The 27,031-nt window shown below is 39.3% G+C and overlaps 2 protein-coding genes across 4 annotated transcripts; both read left to right on the forward strand.

Moving 5' to 3' along the window:
* Positions 1–1,127: 1,127 nt before the first annotated feature.
* Positions 1,128–19,833, forward strand: LOC4352686 (uncharacterized). Its single transcript, XM_015764443.3, has 36 exons — positions 1,128–1,597; positions 1,860–1,947; positions 2,458–4,691; positions 5,035–5,149; positions 5,642–6,439; positions 6,636–6,918; positions 6,996–7,474; positions 8,240–8,366; positions 8,446–8,570; positions 8,684–9,354; positions 9,472–9,589; positions 9,673–9,789; positions 10,060–10,154; positions 10,648–10,799; positions 11,354–11,409; positions 11,497–11,710; positions 12,316–12,735; positions 12,841–13,124; positions 13,226–13,311; positions 13,378–13,464; positions 14,225–14,486; positions 14,577–14,999; positions 15,074–15,170; positions 15,933–16,252; positions 16,385–16,495; positions 16,679–16,846; positions 16,990–17,118; positions 17,227–17,316; positions 17,430–17,536; positions 17,629–17,777; positions 18,080–18,162; positions 18,245–18,340; positions 18,453–18,575; positions 18,676–18,759; positions 18,867–19,007; positions 19,148–19,833. Exons 1-36 carry the CDS (start codon positions 1,314–1,316, stop codon positions 19,493–19,495), a joined length of 9,564 nt encoding a protein of 3,187 aa, XP_015619929.1. The 5' UTR covers positions 1,128–1,313; the 3' UTR covers positions 19,496–19,833.
* Positions 19,834–21,093: 1,260 nt separating this feature from the next.
* On the forward strand, positions 21,094–26,731 carry LOC4352687 (uncharacterized). 3 transcript variants are annotated; one of them, XM_015764798.3, is made up of 10 exons: positions 21,139–21,424; positions 21,859–22,108; positions 22,183–24,487; positions 24,574–24,657; positions 24,792–24,944; positions 25,174–25,337; positions 25,411–25,558; positions 25,705–25,827; positions 25,905–25,992; positions 26,182–26,731. In XM_015764798.3, the coding sequence occupies exons 3-10, from the start codon at positions 22,229–22,231 to the stop codon at positions 26,361–26,363; spliced, it is 3,201 nt and encodes a 1,066-aa protein (XP_015620284.1). In that variant the 5' UTR covers positions 21,139–21,424; positions 21,859–22,108; positions 22,183–22,228; the 3' UTR covers positions 26,364–26,731. The 3 variants fall into 3 exon arrangements, 2 of the variants coding, with proteins under 2 accessions (XP_015620283.1, XP_015620284.1); XR_001542236.3 differs by having other exon boundaries at positions 21,094–21,424; positions 21,859–24,487; positions 25,401–25,558; XM_015764797.3 differs by having other exon boundaries at positions 21,094–21,424; positions 21,859–24,487.
* The last annotated feature ends 300 nt before the right edge of the window (positions 26,732–27,031 follow it).

Raw genomic sequence — 27,031 nt, forward strand, 5'->3', positions numbered from 1 at the left:
AATTGTTTGAGGTGGAGTTTCCCTCATGAGCTTATGTTTTTTTTTTGAACATATGATATGAATTGAGTGATCAGATATAGGATCTCATTTTTTTCGTGATTATGTTTACCAGTTAAAATTTAAATTTTCAATCTTAACTTTAAAGCTGATTTTGGGGTTTTTCGTCGAAGTTTATTTCTTGGCCTGTGCTTTTAGGTCATCAAGAACATGTATAAAAATTTTATTCACAAATGTCGTAAAACGACGGGACCGATACTCACATAATGATGAGGTCGTGATTTGCAATGGGTATATCAGTATACGCAACTGAAATTTCATTATAGCATTACTTTTCCGATGTTTAATCACACGTAATCAGCTGCGGCGGCACCGGAGCATGCAGTACTGTTTTGGTTTAAACGTGAAAACGTCACTAATCCGAATAAAAAAACATCACGAAAAATCGTCACAGCCGTTTGCATTGGACGGTATCTTTTTGTCATATAAGGTAATCCCAGGCAAGGTTTCTACGACGACGGCCTTTTATCGTAAGGCCGTCACAGAACACAGTTTGCGAGGTCTGAACCATTGTAGTGAGGAGTAAGTAGCATATTTCAAATAATTTTAAAATTTGACGGTCGGTGCTAAATAAAAAGGGTAATTCGAAACCATGTCATTATAATTTTGCAAAGTTTGAGATATGTTATCGGTATCTCAATGATATGTAGAACCCACATGAGTTAATAACATGTGGATCAGGATAGCATATCTCAAATTTTGTAAAATTATAATAGCATGATTCCAATTTTCCCAAATAAAAATAGCACCGAGAACCTATTTTACAAAATATTTTTTATATAAAAAAGTGACCTGTTTTTCCATCCGGCAAATTCACAAATGGTCAGAGACAATGCGGTCTTTCTCTAAGAGAGACAGAGAGTCTAGGAAATTGTCATGTATGAAAATTTTAAAAGTGGTAAATAGTTAAATATCTCCGGATATTGGACCGGAGCAAACACCCTACGGCCCAGGTAAGCAACACATGAGTTGGGCCAACCCCCTCACTAATGGGCCGATCCTGTAGTAGGCCCAGCCCAACCCACCTGCATCCACCCCTATCCTCGCGCACGCCGGTCGCACCCTTCTCCGACGAGAACCCCAACCGCCGCAACCCGGAACTCCTCGCCGGCTCGCCGGCGTCGCCGCAAAACCCCACGTCCCCACCTCGACTCGCCTCCGGCTTCTCCTCCTCCGCCGCCGCCGCTGCTTCGAGCCACCCATGGGACACTAGAGAGTAGAGAGAGGAGCACGAGCCCCCCTAGGCCCCGCCGCGGATGGTGCTCGCGGAGGCGGCGCGGGCGCGGCTGCTGGCGGCGCTGCGGCCGTGGCTGGCGGCGGAGCCACGGGAGCTGCGGGTGGAGCTGGGCCTGCTCCGCTCCCGCGCCGTCGCGCGCGGGGTGGAGCTCGACGCCGCGGCGCTCGGTGATGCCGTGCCGGGGTCCTTCCCGGCCAGGGTCGACCGCGTGGCCGTCGCCGAGGTCGAGCTCGTCGCCTCGCCCTGGGCCGCCCCCGGGCTCGACGCCGTCGTGCGCGGCGTGGACGTGGCGCTCACCCTCAGGTGATTACTGATTCTCCTGCTGGCTGCTGCTCCCCTTGCTCGGCCGTCGCGGCTTCCACCCCTTCGTGGCTGTGTGCAGTCGTAGTGATGAAACAGCAGAATAGTGTGAAGTGCGTGCTCTCTTGCAGATAGTGTGAACTAGCTGTACAAAATTTCACTCACTAGATTTTGCTACAGTTGTGCTTAATCATCACATCATAGCATTGTGGGGAAGGATGGATTATTTGAGTCAGTCACACAATTTTTTTTTCTATTTATGAAGGGAGCCTGCTCCGAAGAAGCAACGGCCCGACATCAAGGAGTGGATCTCCAATGAGAAGAAAAGAGTAATTGCAGCAATGGACCCTCAGGTGTGAAATTCATGCCTGTATTATGTTCAGCTGTAAATGTTTTGAGTCATATGCTCACTAAAAACTGAAAAAGGATCTTCTCATCATGAAGCACATTGTGGTTAAACCAGCCTGTCAAATGCCACATTTTCGTTGAAAACTTTCTGCCTTTATTTTGTTTTCAATTCACTGTAATGGAGATGAAAATGGTAGACGCCTCAGTGGTTGATGGCAATGTGTGCGCACAAGCATAATGGTGGAACAGAACATAACTGCGAAAGCGGGAAGCTTAACAAATGCACATTGCAGTGATCTCATTTCCACTTGTGTGTACTTGTACACTACTGATAACTTAGTTTATGCTAAGACTAGGTTATGGAACTGTGGGATGTCTTCCTCACTAGCTATGTGTACTTGTGCATTACTGACAAACCTTTGTTATGTTAATCGCTTACACTTTCATTTTTAGCTGTGTTATTGTGGTGTTTGCTCAAGAACTGGTTACTATTTTTTACCTTGTACTTTCTATAGGGCCAAATGTTGCATGGGAAGATTGAAGATTTAGTTAGTTCTTTGGAAGACAAGTTTACCTCAGTATTTTCCACTGCACTTCTAAACTGTAGTAAGGTTCGGTTTGATGATGTCACAGTACAAGTCCGATATCTTGATGATTCCCATCTTGTCATATTGAGGACACATGACCTACAATTTGGTCCTGAGCTTGTTTTCCGTTGCTCTCTGTTCAGAGGATTAGTTGGGTCTTATATGCCATCTAGAAAGAAGAATCATATGTTTGTCAAATGTGATCACTTTGAGTTTTTGCTGAAGGGGAATGATCATACAGATTGCACTGTATCTTTGACTGGGACAACTGCTTCTGTTAGGTTAGACAATCTCCATCTTACTGCTTTTGGAATTCATGTTGCCAGTGCATTCTGGGAAATTGCACCCAAATTTATTCCATCATTGATGGTGATATTGGAAATTACAAGCCAAAAGGAAGATTATGAGGTTAGGAGTGGTAGAGAGCTTTGGAAAATAGCTGCACAAAAGCTTGAAAACTCAATAGCATGTCGCAGATTTTCTTTAAGGAAGGCCATGAGCTGTGCCTCTTTCTGGCAGCACTATGTTCATACTTATATTTTGTTATTATCATTACTTGGATATCCTTCTGGCGAAGTTATAAAAAGAAACTGCAGTAGGGTACAAAGCACCAGGAAAGTCAGGGAAACTATTAGAAATCATTTGAAAACTGTCAGTGAATTAGAGGAGAAGATCCCTGTAGAAGCTATTGCTAGAGGACGAAGTGCAGCACGTTCAAAACTAACCGTGTCACAGCAACAGAGCGAGCAAGAATTATCAAAAGCACTTTTGGTTTCAAACACATTGAAATTTCTCTCACCCTTGTTATATGTTTGGAAGTTTCTTGTATTCATATGCTGGTCACTGTGGAGATTTATGAGCTCTAGAAGCAGAGGGTGCAAATCCAGTGTGCAAAATTTTCCTTGTGCTTCTGATGATTCAGAAATCAAGGTACAGTTCAGCATCTGCCTTGGTGAACTTTCTGTAACATTTTTACCCCTCAGTGATCACCACTTCACTGGTACACCAAAGTTAAATAATGGGAACAAGGCTTATCACATTGACACACCTTCAGTACATCTTGTAATAAAATCATCATCCATACTTTACACAGATGGTTTCACCACACAGTCATTTTTTTTCGTAATTGGTGAACTGAAGGCAGACGTTTCTGGTATACCAAAGTTGTTACAAGCAGCCAATGGCAGCATTACTAGGAGGAATTCATCTTTTGGAACAGAAGAGTTTTCTGAAGATATTAATTCAAAGACAATACTCTGGAGTGACTCTGCCAGTATGCATCCATTTTCTGGAAAACAGCCTGATGAGTCCTTTTCCTACAATGGTGATTCATCTATTGCCCTTCTACAGAGTGATATGGAGGAACTGTGGTCCTTCTGGACGGTAGTAAGCACTTTCTACAATGACTCAGGTGTGATGCATCATGAAAAACCTTCTGTTATTTTTGAATTCAAATCATTTCTCATTGATCCTTACAAAAGTACAAGTGGTTTTCAGCAATGTAGATTTACAGTTGGGAGGGTAAACCTTGATGTGGATTATTTATGTGCTTCATCAACTTATCTCCTCTACAGGCAATTTGTGCACTACAAAGAGCTGAAAGAACTAACTGAAAAATCAGCAGAATTTTCAAACAGAAGTGATAGCTGTGCGACACGTACAAGTGGAATTGCTGATAAATTGAGATCATTCAATCAGAGACTGAAGTTTTTGATTGCAGATGCTATTCCAATAAACACCCTTCAGATTTCAGCACTCATTGCAGGTCCAAGTATCAGGTTAATATTTGATAAAAACAGCCTGTTGCAAAACAGCAAAAATAAGCAAGTCCCCCTGTTTTCTCAGATGAATAACACGTCATGCATAACTCTCAGCCTTGCGTATGTTGAATGTGTTATCTGGCCAGCATCTCTATCTTCTTTAACTCAGAAAGCTGATTTGCATGCCAAAGAATCACATGATACATTTGATGGAGTGGAGGAGCAGCTAGAGTCTCATCGTTTAGCACTGGATAGTGCAGGACATGTTTATTCAGGGACTGTTGTGTTGGATTCTTGCTTCAAATTTGCTGATTTAACTCTTCTAGTGGATCATATAGAGGCAAATCAGCAGTTTCACATTTTTGGACCAATGTCAGCCAATTTCCAGCTGTCAACAAGCAGGTAATTTCCAATCTTGCATTCCTACGGCCTTGTGAGTTCAAAAAAAGATTTTAGCATGTCATCTTGACAATTTTTTTTGGTTGTGTTATGAGGTGTTGAGTCCAAATGGTTGTCCAAAATATCAAGTACCCAAAGGAAATATAATGAATATGAGGAGTTCCATTTAACCTTTTTTTTAGCATTTGCATGCATTCCTTAATTTCAATAAGTTATATTCCTTTTTTAATTAATTTCTGCACTCCAACAAGTCAAGTATTTCTGTTTCAATCTGCATGGTGCAGTGTCTATTTAGTTGAAGAATTTATGTTGACAATTCCTTCCATTGTACCTGTACACTTTCCAGGAAGTATGCCAGTTCCTTCTTTGTCACCAGAAACATTCTCTCAATAAACTTGGGAGGAAGGATTGTTGGTTGTATGGCTTTCTTATTCATGGACGATCTGTTTCCCATTTTCCAGGTTTGTGTATGTGCAATACTTTAATTTTTGAACACTATGCTTTTAAAGAGCTTTCAAATACTATTGGATTTCAGAGTGCTTATGAGGCTTTTTGAGAGGCATCATCACAGAATAGCTGAACTGTGTTTGACTTGGATGCACATACATCTCAGAATTTAAGTTATGAGCAACTTACAAAAAGGTCGCTAGTCCCAGGTCACTAGGCTGGCCTAGGGTGGTTTTGGTTGTGTGTTGCCTTGTGTGATTCTATTTGTGGGTGTATTTTGGGTGAAGGGCTTGTGAGCCCTTGGTTGTATGGGTGGTTGTTTTTCTTCTCAATGAAATGAAGTGCAACTCTCCCGCACTTTCTAAGAAGATCAACTTACAAAAAACTCTCCCTTTTTCCACCATAAGTATTTCTTTGTGCTTATTACAGTCCACTTTATTGTGCCTGCTTTAGCAAAGCTCACTTGATTATGACTGCTATAGCATTAACCCTATGCCATTTTGCAGGTTATCAAAGGCATGCAAATGTTGGCATTGAATTCTGAGTTGGGTGACATTAAGTATTCTCAATGTTTTATTGGAAGGTTAGCATCGTTTTGCAACAGGCATATGGATGGAAGCACAATGGGTACTGCTGTTGAGTATATTATCCATGAAGAAACAGTTGACTGTTATACAGAACTCGTGGCTGAGATGAAACTTGATTTGGAACCAACACACATCATCGTTAGTGCTTCACGCGATGGACTTATCTTTAATCCTGCTATGTTCTCCAACAGTGACATAAACTACATCAGTAGCTCAACTGTGTTTGAGGGCGTAGCAGCACTGGAATCTCTTGACATATTAGCTTTAGGTATTTGGTTTTCCAGCAGAAGCTCTTCTCTGAAACTTCTGCTTGATGGAGAATGCACAGACCTCCTTGTTAACTTGTCTGGAATTCAGTCTGTCGTTTTCGAGAACCAACCTCAGATGAGTATTTGTGATGATATACTACAGTACAGTACCGTGCTTAGCAGCTCTCCATATGACAAGAGTCAGTTCATTTTATCGGATTGTGTATTTCATCTGTGTGCTGGTCCCAATAAAGACAGCCTGATGAATGATAAAATGCAAGTTGAATCTATAAGTGGTTGCAGTACCGATTCTTCAGGAATTTATTATTTTATTGAACTTGAATTTACTGAGGTTTATATTGGAGACTACAACATGCACAATTTTTTAATTGAAGTCAATAAACCAAGCAAACAGAAAATTGCTCTGCTCATTCATGATGATCTTCAGATTGTCAAATGCAAAATCAAGGTGCACCATCCTTTTTTTAATTTTTTCAATACTAGTAGACAGATGTGATTCTTGGTCGTTGATATCAAAATATTGTTCCAACATGCTTTAGTACTCGTGACATATCATAAGATGATTCACACATTTGTGTCTGAATTGTTCAATTCATTTTCTTTTGCTTCTTTGGTATTAAGAAATCTATAACTACGATTGGCAGGGTGGTTTGATCTTCCTGGAAACGTTGTCTCTAGCTAAGTTTGTTGTCTGTTGCAAAATTTACTTTCGGCTTCTTATGGATCTCTCATCGTGGGCAGCTTCCAACTCAGTCAAAGATTCAGTTACTTCAGTATCTGCAGGAAGTGAGACTACTGTGACCAACAGACCACATGTGTCTAGTGGTGTTCATTCCCAAAGCGAGGAATCACAATTGGGTTCCGTCAAATGTCTAGATGTTGATTTGTCTCAGTTTTCTCTTACTCTTGCTATTGCGGATGAATCTGGTAACTGAACTTATATACCTTATTCTTATTTTGTATGCTGCCGATTAGAAAATTTAATATCCTTTCCCTACATTTAGGTAGATACCAGGGATTAACACTTGAAGTTGATGCGATTCTTCAACAATTGAATCTTGGCATGAAGATTTTGTTTGAAGTGAAGCGTATTTCGATTTCCAGTATTAGTATCATGCCTAATACTGGCCATGTCAAATTGAGAGATGTGCCAGCACCCCGTTTTCGATCCAGCAAATCTCTTGCTCTTCCATCACAGTCAGAAATCCAAGAATATCTTCCCTTCCTAGAAGCAGATAATGTGCTTACTTATGATCATGATGCTCCTTCAAGCTCAAATTCTACAGTGGAAAGTTCGACAGGCAACCCACCACTAGAACTTTCTTCACACAAGAGTTACATCCTTAGGCATTTCGCTACTTATCTGAAGCTTGAGAAAAAAGAATTGAATGGCGACTCTAATCTGATGCGCTCAAGTGGCGATTGGTTTGGAAACGGTTCTGTTTCTGGTTTGGAGGTGACAATGTCACTCTCAAGCATCGAGGTGGTCCCTATCTGTTGTTATTAACTTAGGCTGTGTTCGACACTCACGGTTGGAAACGGTTCCCTCCGGCACGGAAAACGGAGCAGTTCATTAACGCGTGATTAATTAAGTATTAGCTAATTTTGTTTTCAAAGATGGAACAATATGATTTTTTTAAACAACTTCTGTGTAGAAACTTTTTGTAAAAAACACACCGTTTAGCAGTTTGAAAAGCGTGCATGCGGAAAACGAGGAGAGGTTGGGAACCCGGACAAACGAACTGAGCCTTAGTATAGTGGTTCAATATTGGACTATTGGTTTTTTTAGTAGTTAGCCTTTTCTTTCCTGCTCCTATTATGCCTCTCAATAATTTATGGGTAAATCGGTAGCTCCTTTAGCTTCAGTTCCAAAATTCTGGAGAAAATGATTTTTTTATAGTTCTGCCAAATGTGTTTTCAGAGTTAAAGCTTAAATGGCACAGTTATTCTAGCACCTTTTTTCACAGCTATATGCACTTCTGCCCTAACTATGAATACCATTCTAGAGCCTTTTTCCCATCAAATTTACATTCTATTTTCCCCCAACACATGCTGTTTGCATTCAATTTTGTGATAATAAACCATTTTTGGATAAATAAATTACTGTGATATATGGTGAGCAACATGGAAATGAGATCATCTCTGATCAGGCTATCATGCTATTCTAGAATATAAGGACACCCAAGTTAAAGTTTATGCAGTCTAAAAGACATTTCGTTCAATGGATGAAGTTTCTAAACCTCTGCAGATGATATTGTCTTTATTCGCTCCATTTCATGAGATTCTGAGGTCTGGCTCAACTCAGAAGGAAATACAGACTGGTGACACTCCTCACCAGGAATTGCTGGACAATAGGGATTATACTATACCTGATGGTAATATACTTAATGACGTCAATTGAAGTCTTTTGAACTGAAATCCTTTGTGTTAATCCATTTACTGCTGCCCTAACAGGAGCAATTGTGGCCATACGGGACCTCGATCAACAGATGTATGTATCAATAAAAAACACTGGAAAGAAGTACCAAGTGGTTGGCACATACCATTATTCTCTTTCTAGTGAATGTGCATTATTTAAGGTAATAGCTTCTTATGTAGGTACTGGAATGAATTTCTTACTAGTAATATTAGCTTCAAGGATTGGGCAGCAATGTTCATGCTTGTTTAAAAATAACATTTTGACCTTTTTCAGGTGAAACACCATAAGGGATGGAGATCAGATACACCATGCATTTCTCTTTTATCTTTATATGCAAAAACTGATGAAGGCAAAGAACTGGCTCTTAGTTTCTCTCATGGATCAGATTTGGTTGAAGTTTCTTCATCTGTTGACAAGCCTTCTTCACTTTGGACCACATCTCCTCTTAGGTTTGATGGATTTGAGGATGATGGTGATGATGGTAAATATTGCAAGATTATTTCAAGAAGTTCTAACCACCTTGTCAACAAGAAAAGCAATTATGGCATTGCATTTAATGATGGCTTACTGGAATTTGTTAGAAAGCCAGGAAATCCATTTAAAGTGAAGGTTTTGGATGAATCCCTTTTTTCTGATGTTGCAAGGCCCTTTGTACCCAATGTGAACTTGGACAATAACACTTACTTAGATGTTGAAAATGAATTGCCTTTTGGCATGGGGGATAGCTTGGAAACTGGTGTGAGTTCACAACATGTAATCATCAGTATCGATAAGATCGTTTTTACCATCACCCATGAGGTTCTTGATACTGGTAATGTTTTTCCACTTGTCCAAAATTGCATAAATGATACTCGGATTATCACACAAATATTCCCATCCAAAATCAGGATTCTAAGTTCATTCAAAGTCATAATACACTACTTCAATGCAAGGAAATATCTATGGTAAGTGTTGTGCCAAATTCTAAATAGTAATTGTTTTGTGGATTACTTTCATTTTTAGTGTTCTCGTAGTTTTTGACTTGGAGATTAAAATTCGAATTCTTGCTATCTTACATACAGGGAGGAACTTGTCTCACCTATCACTGCATATATGTTCTTCCGATATAGATTTTTCAACCTAGTTCCAGTTACTAGGTGTAGAAGGATGCCACTTCGGTTTTTTGTTCATTTAAAACAGGTGCAAAGCTTTGTATATGCTTGTTTTCATCTACATAAAGTTGTTTTTTGGTATCAAGTTTTAACTGTCCTTCATTATTACAGGTGGATATATTTGTCAATGAGCTTTCAATTGACATCCTTCTTTATGTGGCTGGCAAGTTAAATGTTATGGGCCCATATGCTGTCAAAAGCTCAGCTGTCTTTCCTAATTGCTGCAAGGTTTAAATTTGACCATTCATGCATGCATTTTAACATTCTGTTAGAGTTTTAAATTCTATTTTGAGATGTGAATAAAGATTGCATTGATATTTCAAAAAATGATTGGAGCTGTAGACTTTAAGCTTTTTTGCCATATCATAGATTCTGATGCAATATGTTATGTAATGCTTCTGTTCTTCTGATTTTCCTGTCCTCTTCACTGCCATTCTTCTAGTTATACAGTTTCATTCTAATCTTCTGACTGTATCAGCATACCCTATGCCTTTGCAGATAGAGAATAACTCAAGGCTGACACTTGTATGTCATTTTCAAAATAATGAGGATGCAATAGTTTCTGGCCAACAGTCAGCTTCAGTTTTCTTGAGGTCTGCGTCATTTCATATGTTATACAAATTATTTTATTCTCAGCATCTTAGCAAGGTCTATTATGTGTATACGATATACATTATTGAGAAATAGTGATACATGACAAAAACAGTCGTATGGGTGCTTTGTAAAGCGTGGATTCAGCAAACTGGATGGAGTAGCAATTATAGATCATGTTTGTGGTTTGAGGCTTTGAGCTTGAGAAACTCGCTCCTAGCTAAGGTCAATGCTTCGCAATGAGCCATCACTGTTTCTGCAATGTTTATTCTAGCTATTACTCTATTTTTTAAATGTTGATAATGTTTCTATAACACTATGAGGCCAGAGATGTAAAACAAGTGTTTCCACTCATTGCTCTCCTAGCTTCTATGTCTTGCATGTTGTTGTAATTTGTCTATTTCGTTCTAACTTAACTTTCTTCTTTGATCCAGCTTGTGCTTTGAGATTCTCAGCTTGCTGTATTTGACACAATCGATGTTTACATATCTCCAGGCACTTGACATTTGAGGATAATCATCCACCCGATCAAAGCATTGTTTCTATTTCTTTATTCAAGGAAGGGTTATTTTCAACTGCTCCAATCAATGTTTCTCTCCAAGATTCTGGCGTATTTGCATCGAGAACCCGCGTATTGTCTCTCAAAGGTATTTCACTCAACAACTATAATCATTAATGCACTTGTTCTTTCTTTCCAGATTGGAAGTTTTTTTTTTTAAAAAAAAATTGAATCTTGTATTCTTGTGTTGCTTGATTATTTGAAGACCCTTTCTTTAGAATGCGGTGACCACTTGAACATTGTTTATTGCATGTTCCTGTATTTATTTTTATTTATTTATATATTTGTTAATATTATTGGTCTTTTCTTGTGGCATACTTAAGCTGTTTGGTAATACATGTTTTTTCAAAGAAGGTTAATACTCATGGTGTTATACATCAAGAAACTTGGTTTATTATGTTACACATAATACCAGCTTGCCTTAATGCTACCTTTGTTTCCATTTGGGAATTGGGACTACTCTGTCTGAGATTTGGCTTTGCTATACAACTAAGAATTACTATCCTGTGCTATCGGATTTTTCTTGTTTAAATGATATATGGCAGCCCATGTTCTAGTCTTCAAGCAAGTTCCTGTGTGTTTTGTCTTTGGTGTGTTACTGGTATTTTAGTGTAATGCTTTTTCTTTCTCTGATTTCCATAGATTCAAGAAGCTTCTCTGGACCATTTGTTGTGGTCAAGGTCTCCCAGAACTCTGAGGTAGGAAAGAAAATGATGTTGCACCTCATGTTAACTACTGATTGTATTTTGCTTTTGTTTTTTGATAGTTGATGTGATTAATTGCAGGAAGGCTTATCCCTTTCAGTTCAACCTTTGTTGAGGATCTATAATAAGAGTGACTTCCCCCTTGAACTTCGGTTTCAGAGGCCACAGAAATCAAGCGAGGAAGCGGCATTTGTCACAGTTAGAAGTGGAGACATGGTTGATGAATCTACTGGAGTATTTGACTCTATGGATTTATCTGGAGGATCCAAAAGAGCATTAATGTCTCTAGCTCTTGGCAAGTAACTGTACCTTTTTCTTGATATGATGTTATTGTCTGTTATGCATGATCCATAACTTAGATTGCATTGGTGGATAAAAAAATGTAGGAAGAAAGGGGGTGGAAATGGTTCTTAATGATGGCATCAATATAATTTCCTTCTGCAATATTACAGACATTGCTTTCTATCTACTTTGGCTGACTTGAGTAATTCCCTTGCACTAACATTGCTTAGTTGAGGTTTAAACACAGCTAAAATTTGGTAGCAACACTGTTTCTCAAATTATCAACCTTTGCACTGACCCTTAATTCCTTATATACTTGTCTTTACATGTGTGGTTGTTTTCATCTGGGTAGTAAATGCTCTATGATTCTGACCATCAAGTCTTGCACTCTATGTCCAAATAACTTAATATTCTGTCAATTTCCAGTCCATGCATATTTTGTTTTGCATGTGGTTCATTTCGTTATGGTGATAGCTTGGACCTTTTCCCATTGTCCAAAAGAATTTCCTTGTGGTAGTAGGCTTCTATTGACTGGACAAATATATTTCTATTTACTTCTATAGTTTTCAGGAGGGCACTTATCTGACAATATTTCCATCCATGGTTCTTGAATTTCAGGAAAATTTATGTTGTCAATTAGACCTGAGATTTCTGAACATTCTGGAAATTTTGGTCCGACAACTCTAGTGAAATGGTCAGAGGACATTACTGGTGAAAAAGCTGTCCGCATATCTGGTGTTATGGAAAAGCTTAATTATAACATAAGAAGAGCCTTCAGTATTGATTCCATGAAGTCTTCTTTCAGCTCTTTGAGTTGCGATGTTTCTATCGATGGCCAACATGTGACAGCTCTTCATTTCTTAGTTCATACTCTAAGTAGAGAGGTCCCTTTGCATCCTACAAATGGAAGTCCTGTATTTGACAGGAACGCAACAGTTGCATTTCAGTTACAGAGAGAAATTTTTATTTACCCAACTGTTCAAGTGTATAATTTCTTGCAGACAGACATACATGTGATTCTGACCGACTGTGAACCAGGTAATGTCTTATTTATGAACATGTAATTGTAGAGAACTATATTCTCTTATTGATGGAAGTTAAGAAAGCGATACACTTATGGGGGTACTTTCTACTACAATGCAGAAAATACCAGAGATGATAACTTTGATATTATTGGCAAGCAGGCAACAATCACAAGTGGTTCAAGTGCTTATTTATATGTGAATCCTGCCATGTTTACTTTTTCAGTCAAACTAATATCATACGGTTCAAAGTCCAAGGCAGTTAATACTAGTGATTGGGTTAAGAGAATGCAAAAGCAGATAAGTCGAGCTCAATTTCTTGATATGGAGCTAGAATTTGTTATTGGGACTGGGAGATTCCATTCTTCTTTGAGATTATTACGCCAGGAGAAAGGCTTCTTGGAGGTAGGCAAACTTAACTTGTTGCAAAATGCATGCCTTGAGACATAAGAGGACTCGAAGGTATCAAAATGATGTAGCTGATAGTCAATGTTTTTGTTGTGCAGGTTGCAGTGTTCACAAGATACACACTACATAATACCAGTGACTACCCTTTGTTGTGCACAGCTCCCCACAAAAAATCACTACCTATGTATGTGAATCTGAATAATTGGTAAGCATTCCTACATAGTTGCTCATAGATGCTGATTTATTGCAGGTCTGGAACTGTAAAGGAAACCATTAACCTTCCTCCTCAGGATGGCTGTATTCTGGCCTCAATGTCAATGAGCTCCTGGTTTACAAGGTAAGAAATCCTGTTGAATTCTTTTCAGTGTTTATTGCAATATAATTCTTGGTGCAATCTTGTAAACATTCATTCTATTTCTCTGATTCTCTCGTATCAGTCTGTCTCTGCAATTGCCATTTTCCATGCTGATGTAGTGTGTACTAGTATATTGCTACCTGCTTTGCTGTTGTAGAGCTAACTCAAAGGAGACTCTTTTGTCATAATTGAATGATATACCCAATGGTGCTCCCAACTAGCCCCTAGCTTATTATACAAAATCGGATGTTTTGCGGCAAAGCTGGAAATATCACTACCTCAGTTGTACTTGGGTCTGATTAATTTTTATTTCCCTTTTCTCTTTTGTGTTTATCAAAATTTTAAGTTAACTCCACCTCTAGGGCAAATAACCTATGCAATTCAATAAATACATGTAAAACAGCAGAATTACCCTAATTATAGAATTTGCTTTAGTTGCTGTGACTAAATGGGAAAACTAGCATCGGCTGACTGCTAGAATATGCTTTATATTAGAGTGGATTATCAGTTCAGATGTGTCACATTGAATCTGCTATTTAAATGAATTAATCCATCCGAATTGATTAACTTGCCACAATATCTATGATTGAGAGAAAGAAAGTTAGGAAGTGATTTCACTTTGTTCATCCGTAGATATTCCATACTAGCATAAATGTAAAGCAGTATTCATTAAGTACTTTGTCCAGCAACAAGCCTGCAAAACATGTAGCTATTTTAACATGACAAGCTTTATATATGGCAGGTCAAGTAAACTGCGAATAGGCCTACAACATGAGAAAGGATCAGAAGCTTTTATTGATTTGGAAGCATTGTCTGGCTTCACTGAATTTTCTCTGGAGATCCATGATAATATATTGCCTCGTAGAATGGCAACATTTGGCATGTATTTACAACCTGTCCTGTATGACTTGCCTGTGCCATCACAAGTTGTATTAATTGTTCCAAGATATGTTTTTTCAAATGAGTCTGCTACTGCAGTTGCTGTTCGCCAATGTTTCGTTGAGGTGCTTCGCTTTTGCTCTGATCTTCTGACATGTTTAATATTTTACAATTACACTCTCATACCATACTCAGATTTTAGTTTTCATGATTAGGATGATATAGATGGAGTGACAATCGAAGCAAAGCAGAGGGCTACCTTACATACATGGAAACCTGAAAAAAGGCGAGAAGTAAACTACTTTGATTTGTTTGTTAAAAAGCACAGAAATGTATCTGAGGATTCACACATTTTTATTCAGTTTTGTCCAAAAGAAACTGGGTATTGTTGGTCTGGACCAATTTGTGTTTCATCTATTGGCCGATTTTTTGTTAAGTTTAGAAGATCACAAGGCACGGTGACAGATGATATGAAAAGGGGTACCTTACAAGATGGGAAGTGGAAGCAGTTTGCTTCTGTTGACGTCATACAAGAAACTGCTTCTTTTGTTCTACACTTCAGTAAGCCCCCAAAGGCTGCACTACCATATCGGATAGAGAATTGTTTGAATGAAGCATCTATCATGTATTTCCAGAAGGTATGCGTACATTTACATCTATTGATTATTTGATCCAATAGACAATAATAATTAAATTTTGCTGAATTTTCTAGGATTCAGTTGAATCGGATGTATTACACCCTCAAGAGTCAGAACAATATACATGGGATGACTTAAGCTTACCCCGCAAGTTGGTTGTTCGAATTATTGGCAAGTTCTTAATTCCTATTCTCTAACGCTATTACATGTTGACTTGTTGAGTGCTGCTGGTTATTACTTGTTACAAACTTACAATAGTGATTATATGGAAGTGCACAGAAAAAACTACCTTGAGCTCCAGTACTGTAATATGAGATGTATTTGCAAAAGCACGATCTAGTGCCTAGCAGTGACCCTACCACTTGGTGCTTGAATGATAAAACTGTGCTTGTGTACTTCTGTCAATGGGAGACATTAGCAATCTGTTGTGAGCAATTTAAAAAGAAGCATATTACTACATGATGACTTTTACTGCAGTGAAATATATTGGTGGTAGTGTTTTGGCATAAACTAGTAAACGAAACAAAAAGTAATGGACCACAAATGAGTATGTTGTGCAACTGATTCACTAGCAGTTCATGTGTTAATATTGAGGGTGTTATTGTTGGTAATATGCCTGCTAGATATTCACATGATATTTGTTCCTAGATATCTATCAATGTTTAGTTAATTCTCTGATATACTTCAGTATAGACTTTCTTGTCTGCTTGGCCATCAAGTCAAGATTTAGCCCATGCTACCCATTGTATACGTATGCACATCCTCACTGGAGTAGAACTGAACGGTTGAGTTTTTCTCATAGCATTGGAGCATGGATGTAAACCTAACTGTCACTGCTTCCAATCAGCCTGAACCTCCAGCATTGATGGGGGTTCTTTAATGTCTTCCATGTTTCTTTCATGATAATTTCTAATTATCTGATTTATTACTCAGATACACCTGCACTGCGTGAAATTAAAATTGACAAAATAAGTCCATGGAAGCCATTCTTGAAGATGAGTCAAAATAGCAGGCTTAATATTGATTCCTCATTCAATAATGGACTAAGTTCAGGAAAACAAAGATTTGATGAATCATTTGGACTGAGGGTGTTTAAGATTGGCTATGAAGTGTATGCTGATGGTTTAACTAGAGTTCTACGGATATGTGAACACAAAGACAATCCTAAAGCTGATAACATTGAACACCCTATAGCAAATGTACAGTTCAGAATGACTTATATGTGTATTCATCTCCTTGAGAAGGGCCAGCAGGTTTGTTCTGTTCTGGATTTCAGTAGTCTCAACATGTTTATGCTATATTCCTCTTGAAGACTTGAATTATCTGCATTGATATTTGCAATTTAAAATCAAATTATTTATCTTTTCATGTTTGCCTTTTTGAAGGGTGAGGAAAAGGGCCAATCACCATCTGCAATCTTAGCAGCAAGATTCCAGCACATATCTGCTGACTCAGTTATCACAGATAGATACAGGCACATCTCTCTTGCAATTCACGTAAGTAGTCAGTAATTGTGAACTACATTTTATTGCCAACTGTAAATTTTGAATAGACTAATTATCAGAGGGAACAAACTAGTACTGAAACTCTCCATATCTTATATTTTTTTATGTAAACGGTGATTCTTTTGTCTATTTTTATATTATTTAAGAATGTATCTTTAAATCAAATAAATGCAGTCAGTTAACTTGGATGAAAAATGGGAAGGAGCTTCATTTGGGTCAATTCTTAGAAGGAACAAGCTTCAGGATGCTACTCTCAGTGAAAATATTCTTCGCATAATCATTAAGCTGAATTCGACCAACTCAAGTGTCAAACAAGTCCAATATTGTTCCATAATTCTACAGGTAATGAAATGGGTGTTCTCGCTTCTTGTTAACACACAGAACAGTCTGTTTTCGGAGTATCTCTAATAGTTGTTCCATTTTATATCTCACTACTACAATGCCATGATAAGTATAAATTCTCTGACCAAAGTAAAATGTCACAGCCTATTGACCTGAAGGTTGATGAGGAAACACTAATGAAGATTGTGCCATTTTGGAGAACATCCCTTGCTCCTCCTGGAACGCCAAGCACACAATTTTACTTTAGGCATTTTGAAGTACATCCAATTAAGGTGCTTTATTCTTTTCTTTATATTTTTGGCTTTGTTTCTGTGATTATGACTTTTTTTTTTCAACGGAATCACTGACTGGGTTTTGCTTATGAATGCATTGCTCTAAAGATTATCGCAAGCTTTCGACCTGGAAGTCCATACACAACTTATAGTTCTGCTCAAGAGGCTCTGAGAGCATTATTGCATAGTGTTATAAAGGTACCTTTGAAGTACTAGCTTTTATGTTATGTTAAAATGCATAGCTTGTTTATTTTGGAAGGACTCGCATTTTTATTGTAATTTTATAATTTCATACTTTACTCTTTCCGTAGGTGCCTGAGATTAGCAGTTCAGCCGTGGAGCTCAATGGTGTTCTCCTAAATCATGCTTTGGTTACTTTCCGTGAGCTATTTCTGAAATGTGCCCAGCATTATTCATGGTACATCTTCACACGTTTTCTTTTTTTCTCATTTTTTTGTTGTCTGTTTTTGATTATACACAAACAAATGACTATACTTCCTTAATTGATAGGTATGTCTTGAGGGCAATCTATGTAACAAAGGGAAGCTCATTGCTTCCTCCATCTTTTGCCTCAATTTTCGATGACTCTGCTTCTTCAGTTATTGATGTTTTCTTTGACCCTTCTGATGGCTCACTCAACCTTCCTGGGCTTACCATAGGTAAAAAGTCTTGGTCCCATTTCTTCCAAACTGGATAGCATTCTCTCAGGCAAATCCTTGATTGGAGCACTAAAACTACTTTTACTCATCAAAAGATGTCTACAGTTAACTTATAACTGTGATGTTCATTAAAGGTTGTCTCTAATGATTGTTCTACAAGTTTGTTCAAGGCACGGACTGTGTTATACTTAGGCAGACAGCATTATAATAAGTTTGTTCTATTGCATAAAAGTATAATAATGGTGTGTCCTTCAATGTAGATTTTAACCATTTGACTTGTTTTACTCCTGTGGCTTGTGCAGGCATGTTTAAGTTTATAAGCAAAAATATGAAATCAGGCGGTTTTTCAGGAACAAAGCGATACCTTGGTGATCTTGGAAAAACTGTGAGATTCCAAAACTTTCTTACTGGATCAATACTTCAATAGTGACTTCCATTGGATTAATGTATTGTTTGGTCTTCTGTAGGTTAAAACTGCAAGTTCAAATGCACTATTCGCTGCTGTAACAGAAATTTCAGATAGCATTGTGAGAGGCGCAGAAGCCAATGGTTTTAATGGCATGGTATAGCCTCTTTTTATATGGTGGATTTCTTCATCCCCCCCCTGTTTCTTAAGAACTCAATGCATTTCTTTGCAGTGATAAAAAGGTATGAAGCAGTTTTCCTGTTTTGTAGGTTACTGGCTTCCACCAAGGTATTTTAAGGTTGGCAATGGAGCCATCAGTATTAGGACAGGCTATATTGGAGGGTGGTCCTGACAGAAAGATCAAACTTGACCATAGTCCTGGACTTGATGAGGTTCTTTCCATTACTTTAGAAGCTTAATTAATGAGATCTCATGAGTATGACACCGTACATTTATCCAACATATATTTACACAATCTCTGCTAAATTTCAGCTATACATCGAAGGATACCTACAAGCCATGCTTGATGTCATGTACAAACAAGAATATCTTCGCATCAGGGTGATTGATGACCAGGTAACCCCCTCGAATATTTTCTTGTTTTGCTACATACTGCGCGTTTTAATTAATTCACTGCATTTTTGTTTCTGGTCAAACTGTAATAATGAACCCTTTCACTCCAGGTTATTCTAAAGAATCTGCCACCAAATAGTGCTCTCATAAATGAAATCGTCGACAACGTAAAAAGCTTTCTTGTGAGCAAGGGATTATTGAAAGGAGATTCTTCCACAATCCGACCCTTGCGACATCTACGAAATGAACCTGTAAGTTTCTCTTGATTTGAAAATTGAAACCAACATCATGATGACAATTTCTGTAATTTAGATTTTGGCAGCCGGCATCCAGGATATGGAAACCATGAACATGGCATAAACTAATTCATCTTGTTCCAACTACTTGCCAGGAGTGGAGGATTGCGCCGACGGTGCTCACCCTCGCAGAGCACCTGTTCGTGAGCTTCGCCGTGCGCGTGCTGCACCGGGAGGCCACCAAGGCCATCGCCGGAGTCGTCTCAAAGGCGAAGAGACCAGCCGGAGGCGGCGAAGACGACGGCAAGGGCGAGTCGCCGTCGTCGTCGTCCGTGGGAGTCCTCGCGAGGCGGAGCAGGGTGTGGAGCGTGGGGAGGTTCGCCGTCTCCGGCATGGTCGCCTACGTCGACGGCCGGCTCTGCCGCCACATACCCAACCCCATCGCCAGGAGAATCGTCAGCGGCTTCCTCTTGAGCTTCATTGACAGCAGAGACAACGACTAGGCAAAGTGGTCCTTTGCTCATACATAGCACTCGGTGAATGTACAAGTTGTGTATATGCTAGCCCACACAATTGCTCACTGCCATACTTGTAATTTACTCTTTTCTTTTCGATTACATCTTTTTTTTCGATTACATGAAAGACACGTGTACATACGTAATGTAACGTTGTACAGCTATTTTGACCGCGGTAGAAAGGAATGGGGAAGTAAATAAGATCAGGAAACCCCCATTTCACTTTTTATTAGAATTTGCTGTAATGGTTTTGGAAGGATGGATAGCTGGACACTTTGGAATAGGATCAAGAGCGCAATAGTCCCCCTTTTTTATGGGTGTCCAAATGCGTGAATCTTTGCATGTTCTTAAATTCCAAATGGGTCATAATTTAGTTAGAGAATCAAATCATGAAGCATAACGATGAGCGTCCAAATTACGAAATATGCGAGAGTTCGGTGAGGTCAGCAGCGTTAACGACGTCTCAGCTCGTTTGGTCGGCAGGAGATTGAATTAACAAATCGCATCTTTGAATTGAAAGAATTGCAGATGGCACAACAAGAAGCAAACAGGACAGCGACTACACATGGCAGCCACGCCACTGTCGACGCTTGCTACACTTGTGGCCCTAATTGAAAGCCTTCATAGGAGGGTAAGATTGGTCCATTATTAACGAAAGAAAACAACCTTCCCTCTTGTTGAGATAATTTAGCCCATGATTTTGTCTTTGACACTCATGATTGCTGTGGTATATACACACAAAGATCATGGTTTCCTTGGGACTAAATCGATAGTATGTTTTACCAGGAATTATGTCTCTTTTGTAGTATTACCTCTGTCCAAAAACAATTGCAAAATCCAAGGGAGACAATATATAGTTTGTGGAAGAATTTTGGATGTTGAGGAAATACATGGCGTTGACAAAGAACTAGAGCAGATTTTAAATGGATTGCTAATTTACTAAAAGATTGTAAGGTCCGATTGGTTGAGCTACGGTTGATAAGCCGTAAGAAAATAATAGAAGAAAATAAATAATTAATGGGCAAACATTTTATGTTTGTATATTGGTAGTTTACAAACAAATTTTGAAAAAAATAATACAATGAAAAAATAAACAAAATTAACTATAAAATTTTAAAATTTAAATTGTAGCCACAACTGATAAGCAAACTAACATATTTAAACATTAATGTTCAAAGTTTATAAAAGTTAATCTAAAACATGCCCACTCATATTTTCAAGGTTATTACTCCCTCCGTCAAAATATGAGGAGTTTTTTTTTATATGGAATAAATTCCATTACCCCATAAGTATGTGTTCCATAAGAGATAAAGGGAGTTTTTTTTTACATGGGATAGAGGGAGTATTAGCTTATTAATAGTTTAATACCAGTTTAAGTAAAGTAATAGAGGGGCAGCACCGCGCCACCGCATCTTCCCTTCCATGTGGCTCCCTCGTTTTTGCCGGCAAAATCCAACCAAAATTTCCCAACGGAAAAAAAAAAAACCAAACGAGGTTTGCCACGCGAGCGAACCCAAACGGCCAAACCCGAGGCGGCGCACTCCTCCGTTACGTTTTCCGTTCCCGTTCCAGCCGCGTTTCCTCTCGCGGCGGCCTCGCCATTTCACTCTCCTTCCCTTCCCTCCCCTTCCCTCCCTTTCCTCCTCCTCCACAGCCACCGCGAAAAATCCCAAATTAATCCCGCAAAAGAAAATCATCTCGTTTCTATCTATCATTGTCACTTTTTCTTGATTCGAGCTTCTTCTTCTTTTTCTTCTTTCTTTTCTTTTTTGGCGCGATCGCGGCTTTGGTTTCCCCCGAGGCGGCGGGGGGGAATGGATTCTTGGAAGCAAATCACGCGGATGAATCGGGCCCGGCCGTTGCGCGGATCGGCCTGAGCCGTGGACGCGCGGCGCGGGGGGCGGGAGCGGGATTCAGGTGCGTGATTCCGCTCGGATTATTCCTAATCCGCGGCTAGGAGAGATGGATCTTGGTTTACTGTTCATTATCCCTCGTGTGTTCTTGTTTGGTGTTGATCCCTAAATTAGCTGATTCCCCTCCTCTCTATTCGATGCGGTTGCAAGCTTGCAATGTGAAATTGTTCGCGCGATTCGTTCCATTTTGGTCGGGGTCGTTGCTTCATCCTTGATCATTTCGTTTCCTGCAATCTTTTTTGTTGGGTTATTTATTTTTCCTTTTTTTGTTCTAAGAAATGCAAAATACTTTGAAACTAGTGAGTGATCTCACGTGTAGGAATGGAAATGGAAATGGTAACCACGTATCAAAATCGTTGATAGTTAGAATCTCGCAGTTCAATTGATTCCAGGTACCATAGAATGGATGTTAATTTCGTTTCCTTTGATTTATTACAGCTAACCGCTTCGCTTGGTTATACCAAAAGCAAAAGAGGCAAGATCCAGATTAGGCGTGCAAGCATATTGGTTTGGTCTAAAGAGATGAATGGTTCGATATTTGAAGGCAATCATGCTTCAGAAATTTGTGTTTCAAAGCTAAGTGGAAGGACATCATTTGCGGTCCGTGTTAATCAAGTTTGTGCTTATCAAGAAAGATCTTCTGGCAGAGCCCTTCATTTCGTTTGCATTGAACGAAATGAATAACCAGGTTGGGTCCAGTAACCAGAAAAACCTGAATGTTGCCTGCTATGAAGATCTGACTAAAATCCTTGGTCTTAGTAGGTTTGACTCTGAGAACCTGTCAGATGTCTCAAATACTGGTTTGCCAATGAGATGTGCTTTGGATCCAACAAATCCGGCGCGTATGAGGTGCATACCCCCTGAGAATGGGCTTAAATCAGCCGATGTTTCAAGTGACAATCTGCAAGATATGTCTTCTTGCTGTGATAGTCCACACTCACAGTCTGGAAAAGCCAAGTTCATGTGTAGCTTTGGTGGGAAAATCATGCCCAGGCCAAGTGACGGGAAGCTCAGATATGTTGGTGGAGAAACACGTCTAATCTCAATACCAAGAAACTTCTCATGGAATGAACTTGTACAGAAAACTCTGAAAATCTACAGTCAGCCTCACATCATAAAGTATCAGCTTCCTGAAGAGGATCTTGATGCATTGATATCTCTTTCATGTGATGAGGATCTTCAGAATATGATGGAAGAATATAGCAGCCTTGAAAAGGCCAATTCCTCACCTAGACTTCGAATATTTCTTGTCTCGCAAACTGAATGCGAGGATTCATCATTAGACTCAAGAAGCTTAGAGAGTGAACCAGAATATCAGTTTGTAGTTGCTGTGAACAATCTGGCACAACTGAAGAGGAGCACCAGCGGCAACAGTTTGATGAGCCAATCGAAACATCACTTGGATAATTCTCCACTCCATTTCAGAGACACACCTGTGCGTCAAACAGATAGAGATAGTGGAGCTAAATCTTTGGGTGGAAATTCCTTAAATGAACCTCCATCTCAGTTCTTTATTGATCCGTTCACACAACCAATGGTGTCTGAGTCATCAGCAACTCCTTCCGCATGCTTAACTCGGCAGAGGACCATGAAACAATCAAGGATGCAATCATCTGCAGATAAATCAATATTGAACCAAGAATATGAGAACAAAAGTGAAGTTTACAATGGATCAAATCTGAAAACGATGTTTCCTGACCATCAACATAATAAACAAAATAATACAGACACAGTTATTGGAGTTGGAACTTCCCCACGCCATTTTCAAATTCAAAGCCAGGTAAAAGACTTGGCTGTGCCTCGAAATGAGAGTGGCTTGAGTTCCCACACCAACTATGATATGCCTATTACTGTGGAAACACCCTTTTATTCTGAAAAGTTATCCGTGCACCCAGAAAATGCAGTGTTATCTGCAGAAGGCATGACTCATGCTTTTTCCGATCCTTTGCTGAAAGACCGCACACAAGTACTTGCAGCCAATTTGTCATTAGCTGCTGGCTCCCACATAGCCTCATCATTTTCTCAGGAAATATATCAAACCAAGGAGCTAGAGAGAAAATTAAGCGTGACTAGGCCAGATTTTGTTTGTGTTAAGCCAACTGATGTTGCTCGAACAGAAGAACCAAGGCACCTTGTTTCTAATCATACTGATCAACCGTATAATCAAGGCATTGTCAGCGGAACCAGTGTGGAGCCAACAATATATTACCAACAAGACAGTTTGTCTAGTAATGTCAGACAAGGACATGATGGTGGTTCTACTGTTCAACAGTGGGATAAGCCTTATCATCAGGAAAACAGGGCAGGTACAAATGTTGCTCACCAGTTCTCTTTTGTTGATACAGGGCTCAAGTCCTACTGTGCACGTGGTGCGAGGATGTCCTCAGATGAGTTAGATGCTCTAGAAAGCTCAGTCCCAACATCAGTACCCGCTAATGATCATTCCTGCTCATTTCTTAATGAATGTTCTATTGGGTCCAGAATAGAGAATTCAGATCTTGGGTCTCAACTAGACAAACTGAATTTAGGACGTGCTGCTGCAGATTATGAAACTGCTGGCTGCGTGTCCGGGAATGATAAAGTTTTCTTGCCCATAAATTCTTTTGATGCTTTTGCCTCCCAAATATCTATGGTAAATAGAGAATCTAGTGTGTATCAAAATGGAAAGTTGGACCAGTCATCAGTGCATAACTATGGCTTGGCTACCTCTCCACTTACTGGCATGAGTGACTCTAATGTGAGTGCGAATTTGCTGTCATCTCAGAATCCATTTCCTGTGTGTGTTTCGAGCAGAGAGGTCCCTCTTGAGTACAATATTACCCGCAATTATGTAGTGAATGGATTTGATAATGAAAGCATGAAGCTGAATGACAGAATGCATAACAATGTTCAAATGGACGCACCTGTTATAGTTGAGGATGCGACTGATAATGCGCCTTTAGGCATTCTGTCATCCAGACCACTTGTTCCTCTTGTTGAAGTGGCAGCTGAAGAACAGCAGCAAGTTATTATTTCATCACTGAAGGATGATGATGCTAGGAGTGATGTGCCAGAGTTAGCCAATGAGGTATTATTTGTTATATATTGAGCATGTTTCATACACCATACCATTTGAATGGCTGACTGTATCCTTTTTGTTATTCCAAATCTTAGGATCATGATGATGAACCAGCTGCGGATGGATCCATAAGTGATGCTGCAGTTGCTGAACTGGAGGCCAGCATGTATGGCTTACAGGTGCAGTTTGTTTTCTAAGCAATTATAGTACTAATTTTTAAAAAAAGATGGTTATTTGATGAAATAACATCTTCATCATGTTTATTTATACTATGCAAGTCATAAATGTATGTTGTTGGTGTTTTTATTATTAGATCATAAGAAATGCTGACCTTGAGGAGTTACGTGAGTTGGGATCCGGCACATTTGGAACAGTATACCATGGGAAGTGGCGAGGAACCGATGTTGCTATCAAACGAATTAAGAAAAGCTGTTTTGCTGGGAGATCATCTGAACAAGAGAAGCTTGTGAGTAGCATTGGCATCACTCCTTTTAGTCATTTGGCAGCTTCTAATCATGCAAAATGAAAATGTGACAGAAACATGTTGGCTGTGGAAGTAACGGTCTTGTTTGCTTTTGCTTATTACTACATATTTAAGCACCCGGACTACCGATTTGTTGGAATTGAAGCCTCCATGGTAGAACTTATTATCTTCTCTTTTGCTTAACGTGACATCAACATGGTTTTCTCTACAGACCAAAGACTTTTGGAGGGAAGCACAAATTCTTTCAAAGTTGCATCATCCAAATGTTGTTGCTTTCTATGGGGTGGTTCCTGATGGAACTGGAGGAACATTGGCAACTGTGACAGAGTTCATGGTAAATGGATCACTAAGGAATGTTCTTTTAAGGAAGGACAGGTGAGTCGCGTATGTTTCTGTTCAGTGCTTTCCACTCTGCAGAAGGATCTCACTGTTTGCTAGATCTCTGCAGAATGCTCGATCGTCGGAAAAGGCTCATTATTGCTATGGATGCGGCATTTGGGATGGAATATTTGCACTCCAAAAGCATAGTCCATTTTGATTTGAAATGCGACAATTTACTTGTTAATTTGAGAGATCCTCAGAGGCCAATCTGCAAGGTAACTTCTATCCACACCAAGCACTGGGCAAATTATTAGGAAGTTGTTGTCAATAAGCAGAAAAACAGATCATTTTAGTTCTTGACCATCTAGCTCTGATGTCATTGAAATGTTCAACTAATAATTCGTGACAAACTGAATCACAGGTTGGAGACTTCGGATTATCAAGAATTAAGCGCAACACTTTGGTTTCTGGTGGTGTACGGGGCACTCTTCCATGGATGGCACCAGAGCTTTTGAATGGAAGCAGCAGCCGAGTGTCTGAAAAGGTGAAGTATTTCATCAGACTCCTTATCGTTTTTTGCTTGTAATCGTGTATAACCATTCTGTGCCTGATATCATGTAGGTGGATGTGTTCTCCTTTGGGATAGCTTTGTGGGAGATCTTGACTGGTGAGGAACCGTACGCAAATATGCACTGTGGCGCTATCATAGGTATAACTCGATCACTCACTTCTTGTTTTGATTGCATTCCTGTATTGATCTACAAATGAAAGCAAGATTTTGGATCAACATACAGAACTCTTCATCATATTTCATGCTCCCATCATCTAAAATATTCTGAAGTTTGTTTCTCAACCCCCCCCCCCCCCTGTTATAACTTGCATGATTGATTGTGACAAGGCGGTATCGTCAACAACACTCTTCGGCCTCCGATACCCAAAAACTGCGAGCCTGAATGGCGACAACTGATGGAGCAATGCTGGTCGGCCGATCCTGACATCCGCCCCTCATTCACGGAGGTCACCGACAGGCTACGAGCCATGTCATCAGCTCTAAAGGGGCATTCTCAGGGAAACAAATGAAGGCTATTTCATCAACCGGCAGAATATTTGATTGCAGCGGAGATGGATCACTAACCTGCCCAAGCTCCTACATCTGTGTGCATAGATTGAATTTTATACTATACATGTATATTTGTTGGTCATGGTGTGTATTCTATTCTGATGTATGTATGCCTATGCTATTCAATTTTTTCACCCGCTTTCTTGAGAGTTTCTGAAGTGTAATTACATGTATCTATCTGAGCAAAAATGTACTGCATGCAGGCTCTTCTTGTGGCCTCACTTCTCTTACAATTTTTTGTGAGCCTGACCACGGAAGATGGCCTGGCACTTGTAATTATATGGCATATATGAGCTGACAGAAATATATTGAATTGACACTTTGTGAACCTTGAATTGAGGAAGGAATAAATGAATTTACTTCTTTTCATAACATAACTATACTATTGTCTACTTCCTCCGTTTCACAATATAAGATTCACATTCATATTGATATTGTCTAGATTCATTAACATCAATATGAATGTGGGAAATGCTAGAATGACTTGCATTGTGAAACGGAGGGAGTACTATCCTGTGATCTCTGGAAGTCTTGGCTAGGTTAGTTAATCGGCGTTTGATTTTATTAGATATACATAGAAATCTCACACTATACATTTGTTACTTATTACTACCCCACTATATGTCCT

Source organism: Oryza sativa, chromosome 12 (assembly GCF_034140825.1).
Source record: "Oryza sativa Japonica Group chromosome 12, ASM3414082v1".
Classification (NCBI taxonomy): domain Eukaryota; kingdom Viridiplantae; phylum Streptophyta; class Magnoliopsida; order Poales; family Poaceae; genus Oryza; species Oryza sativa.

Bases quoted from the DNA above. Each gene is read 5' to 3' on its own strand.
- LOC4352686 (XM_015764443.3), top strand. From the start codon at position 1,314: ATGGTGCTCGCGGAGGCGGCGCGGGCGCGGCTGCTGGCGGCGCTGCGG. The intron at 6,919-6,995 runs GTAACTGAACTT...CCCTACATTTAG, and splicing joins TGCTATTGCGGATGAATCTG to GTAGATACCAGGGATTAACA. The intron at 9,790-10,059 runs GTTTAAATTTGA...ATGCCTTTGCAG, and splicing joins TCTTTCCTAATTGCTGCAAG to ATAGAGAATAACTCAAGGCT.
- LOC4352687 (XM_015764797.3), top strand. From the start codon at position 22,097: ATGAATAACCAGGTTGGGTCCAGTAACCAGAAAAACCTGAATGTTGCC. The intron at 25,338-25,410 runs GTGAGTCGCGTA...AGATCTCTGCAG, and splicing joins GTTCTTTTAAGGAAGGACAG to AATGCTCGATCGTCGGAAAA. The intron at 25,828-25,904 runs GTGAAGTATTTC...GATATCATGTAG, and splicing joins GCAGCCGAGTGTCTGAAAAG to GTGGATGTGTTCTCCTTTGG.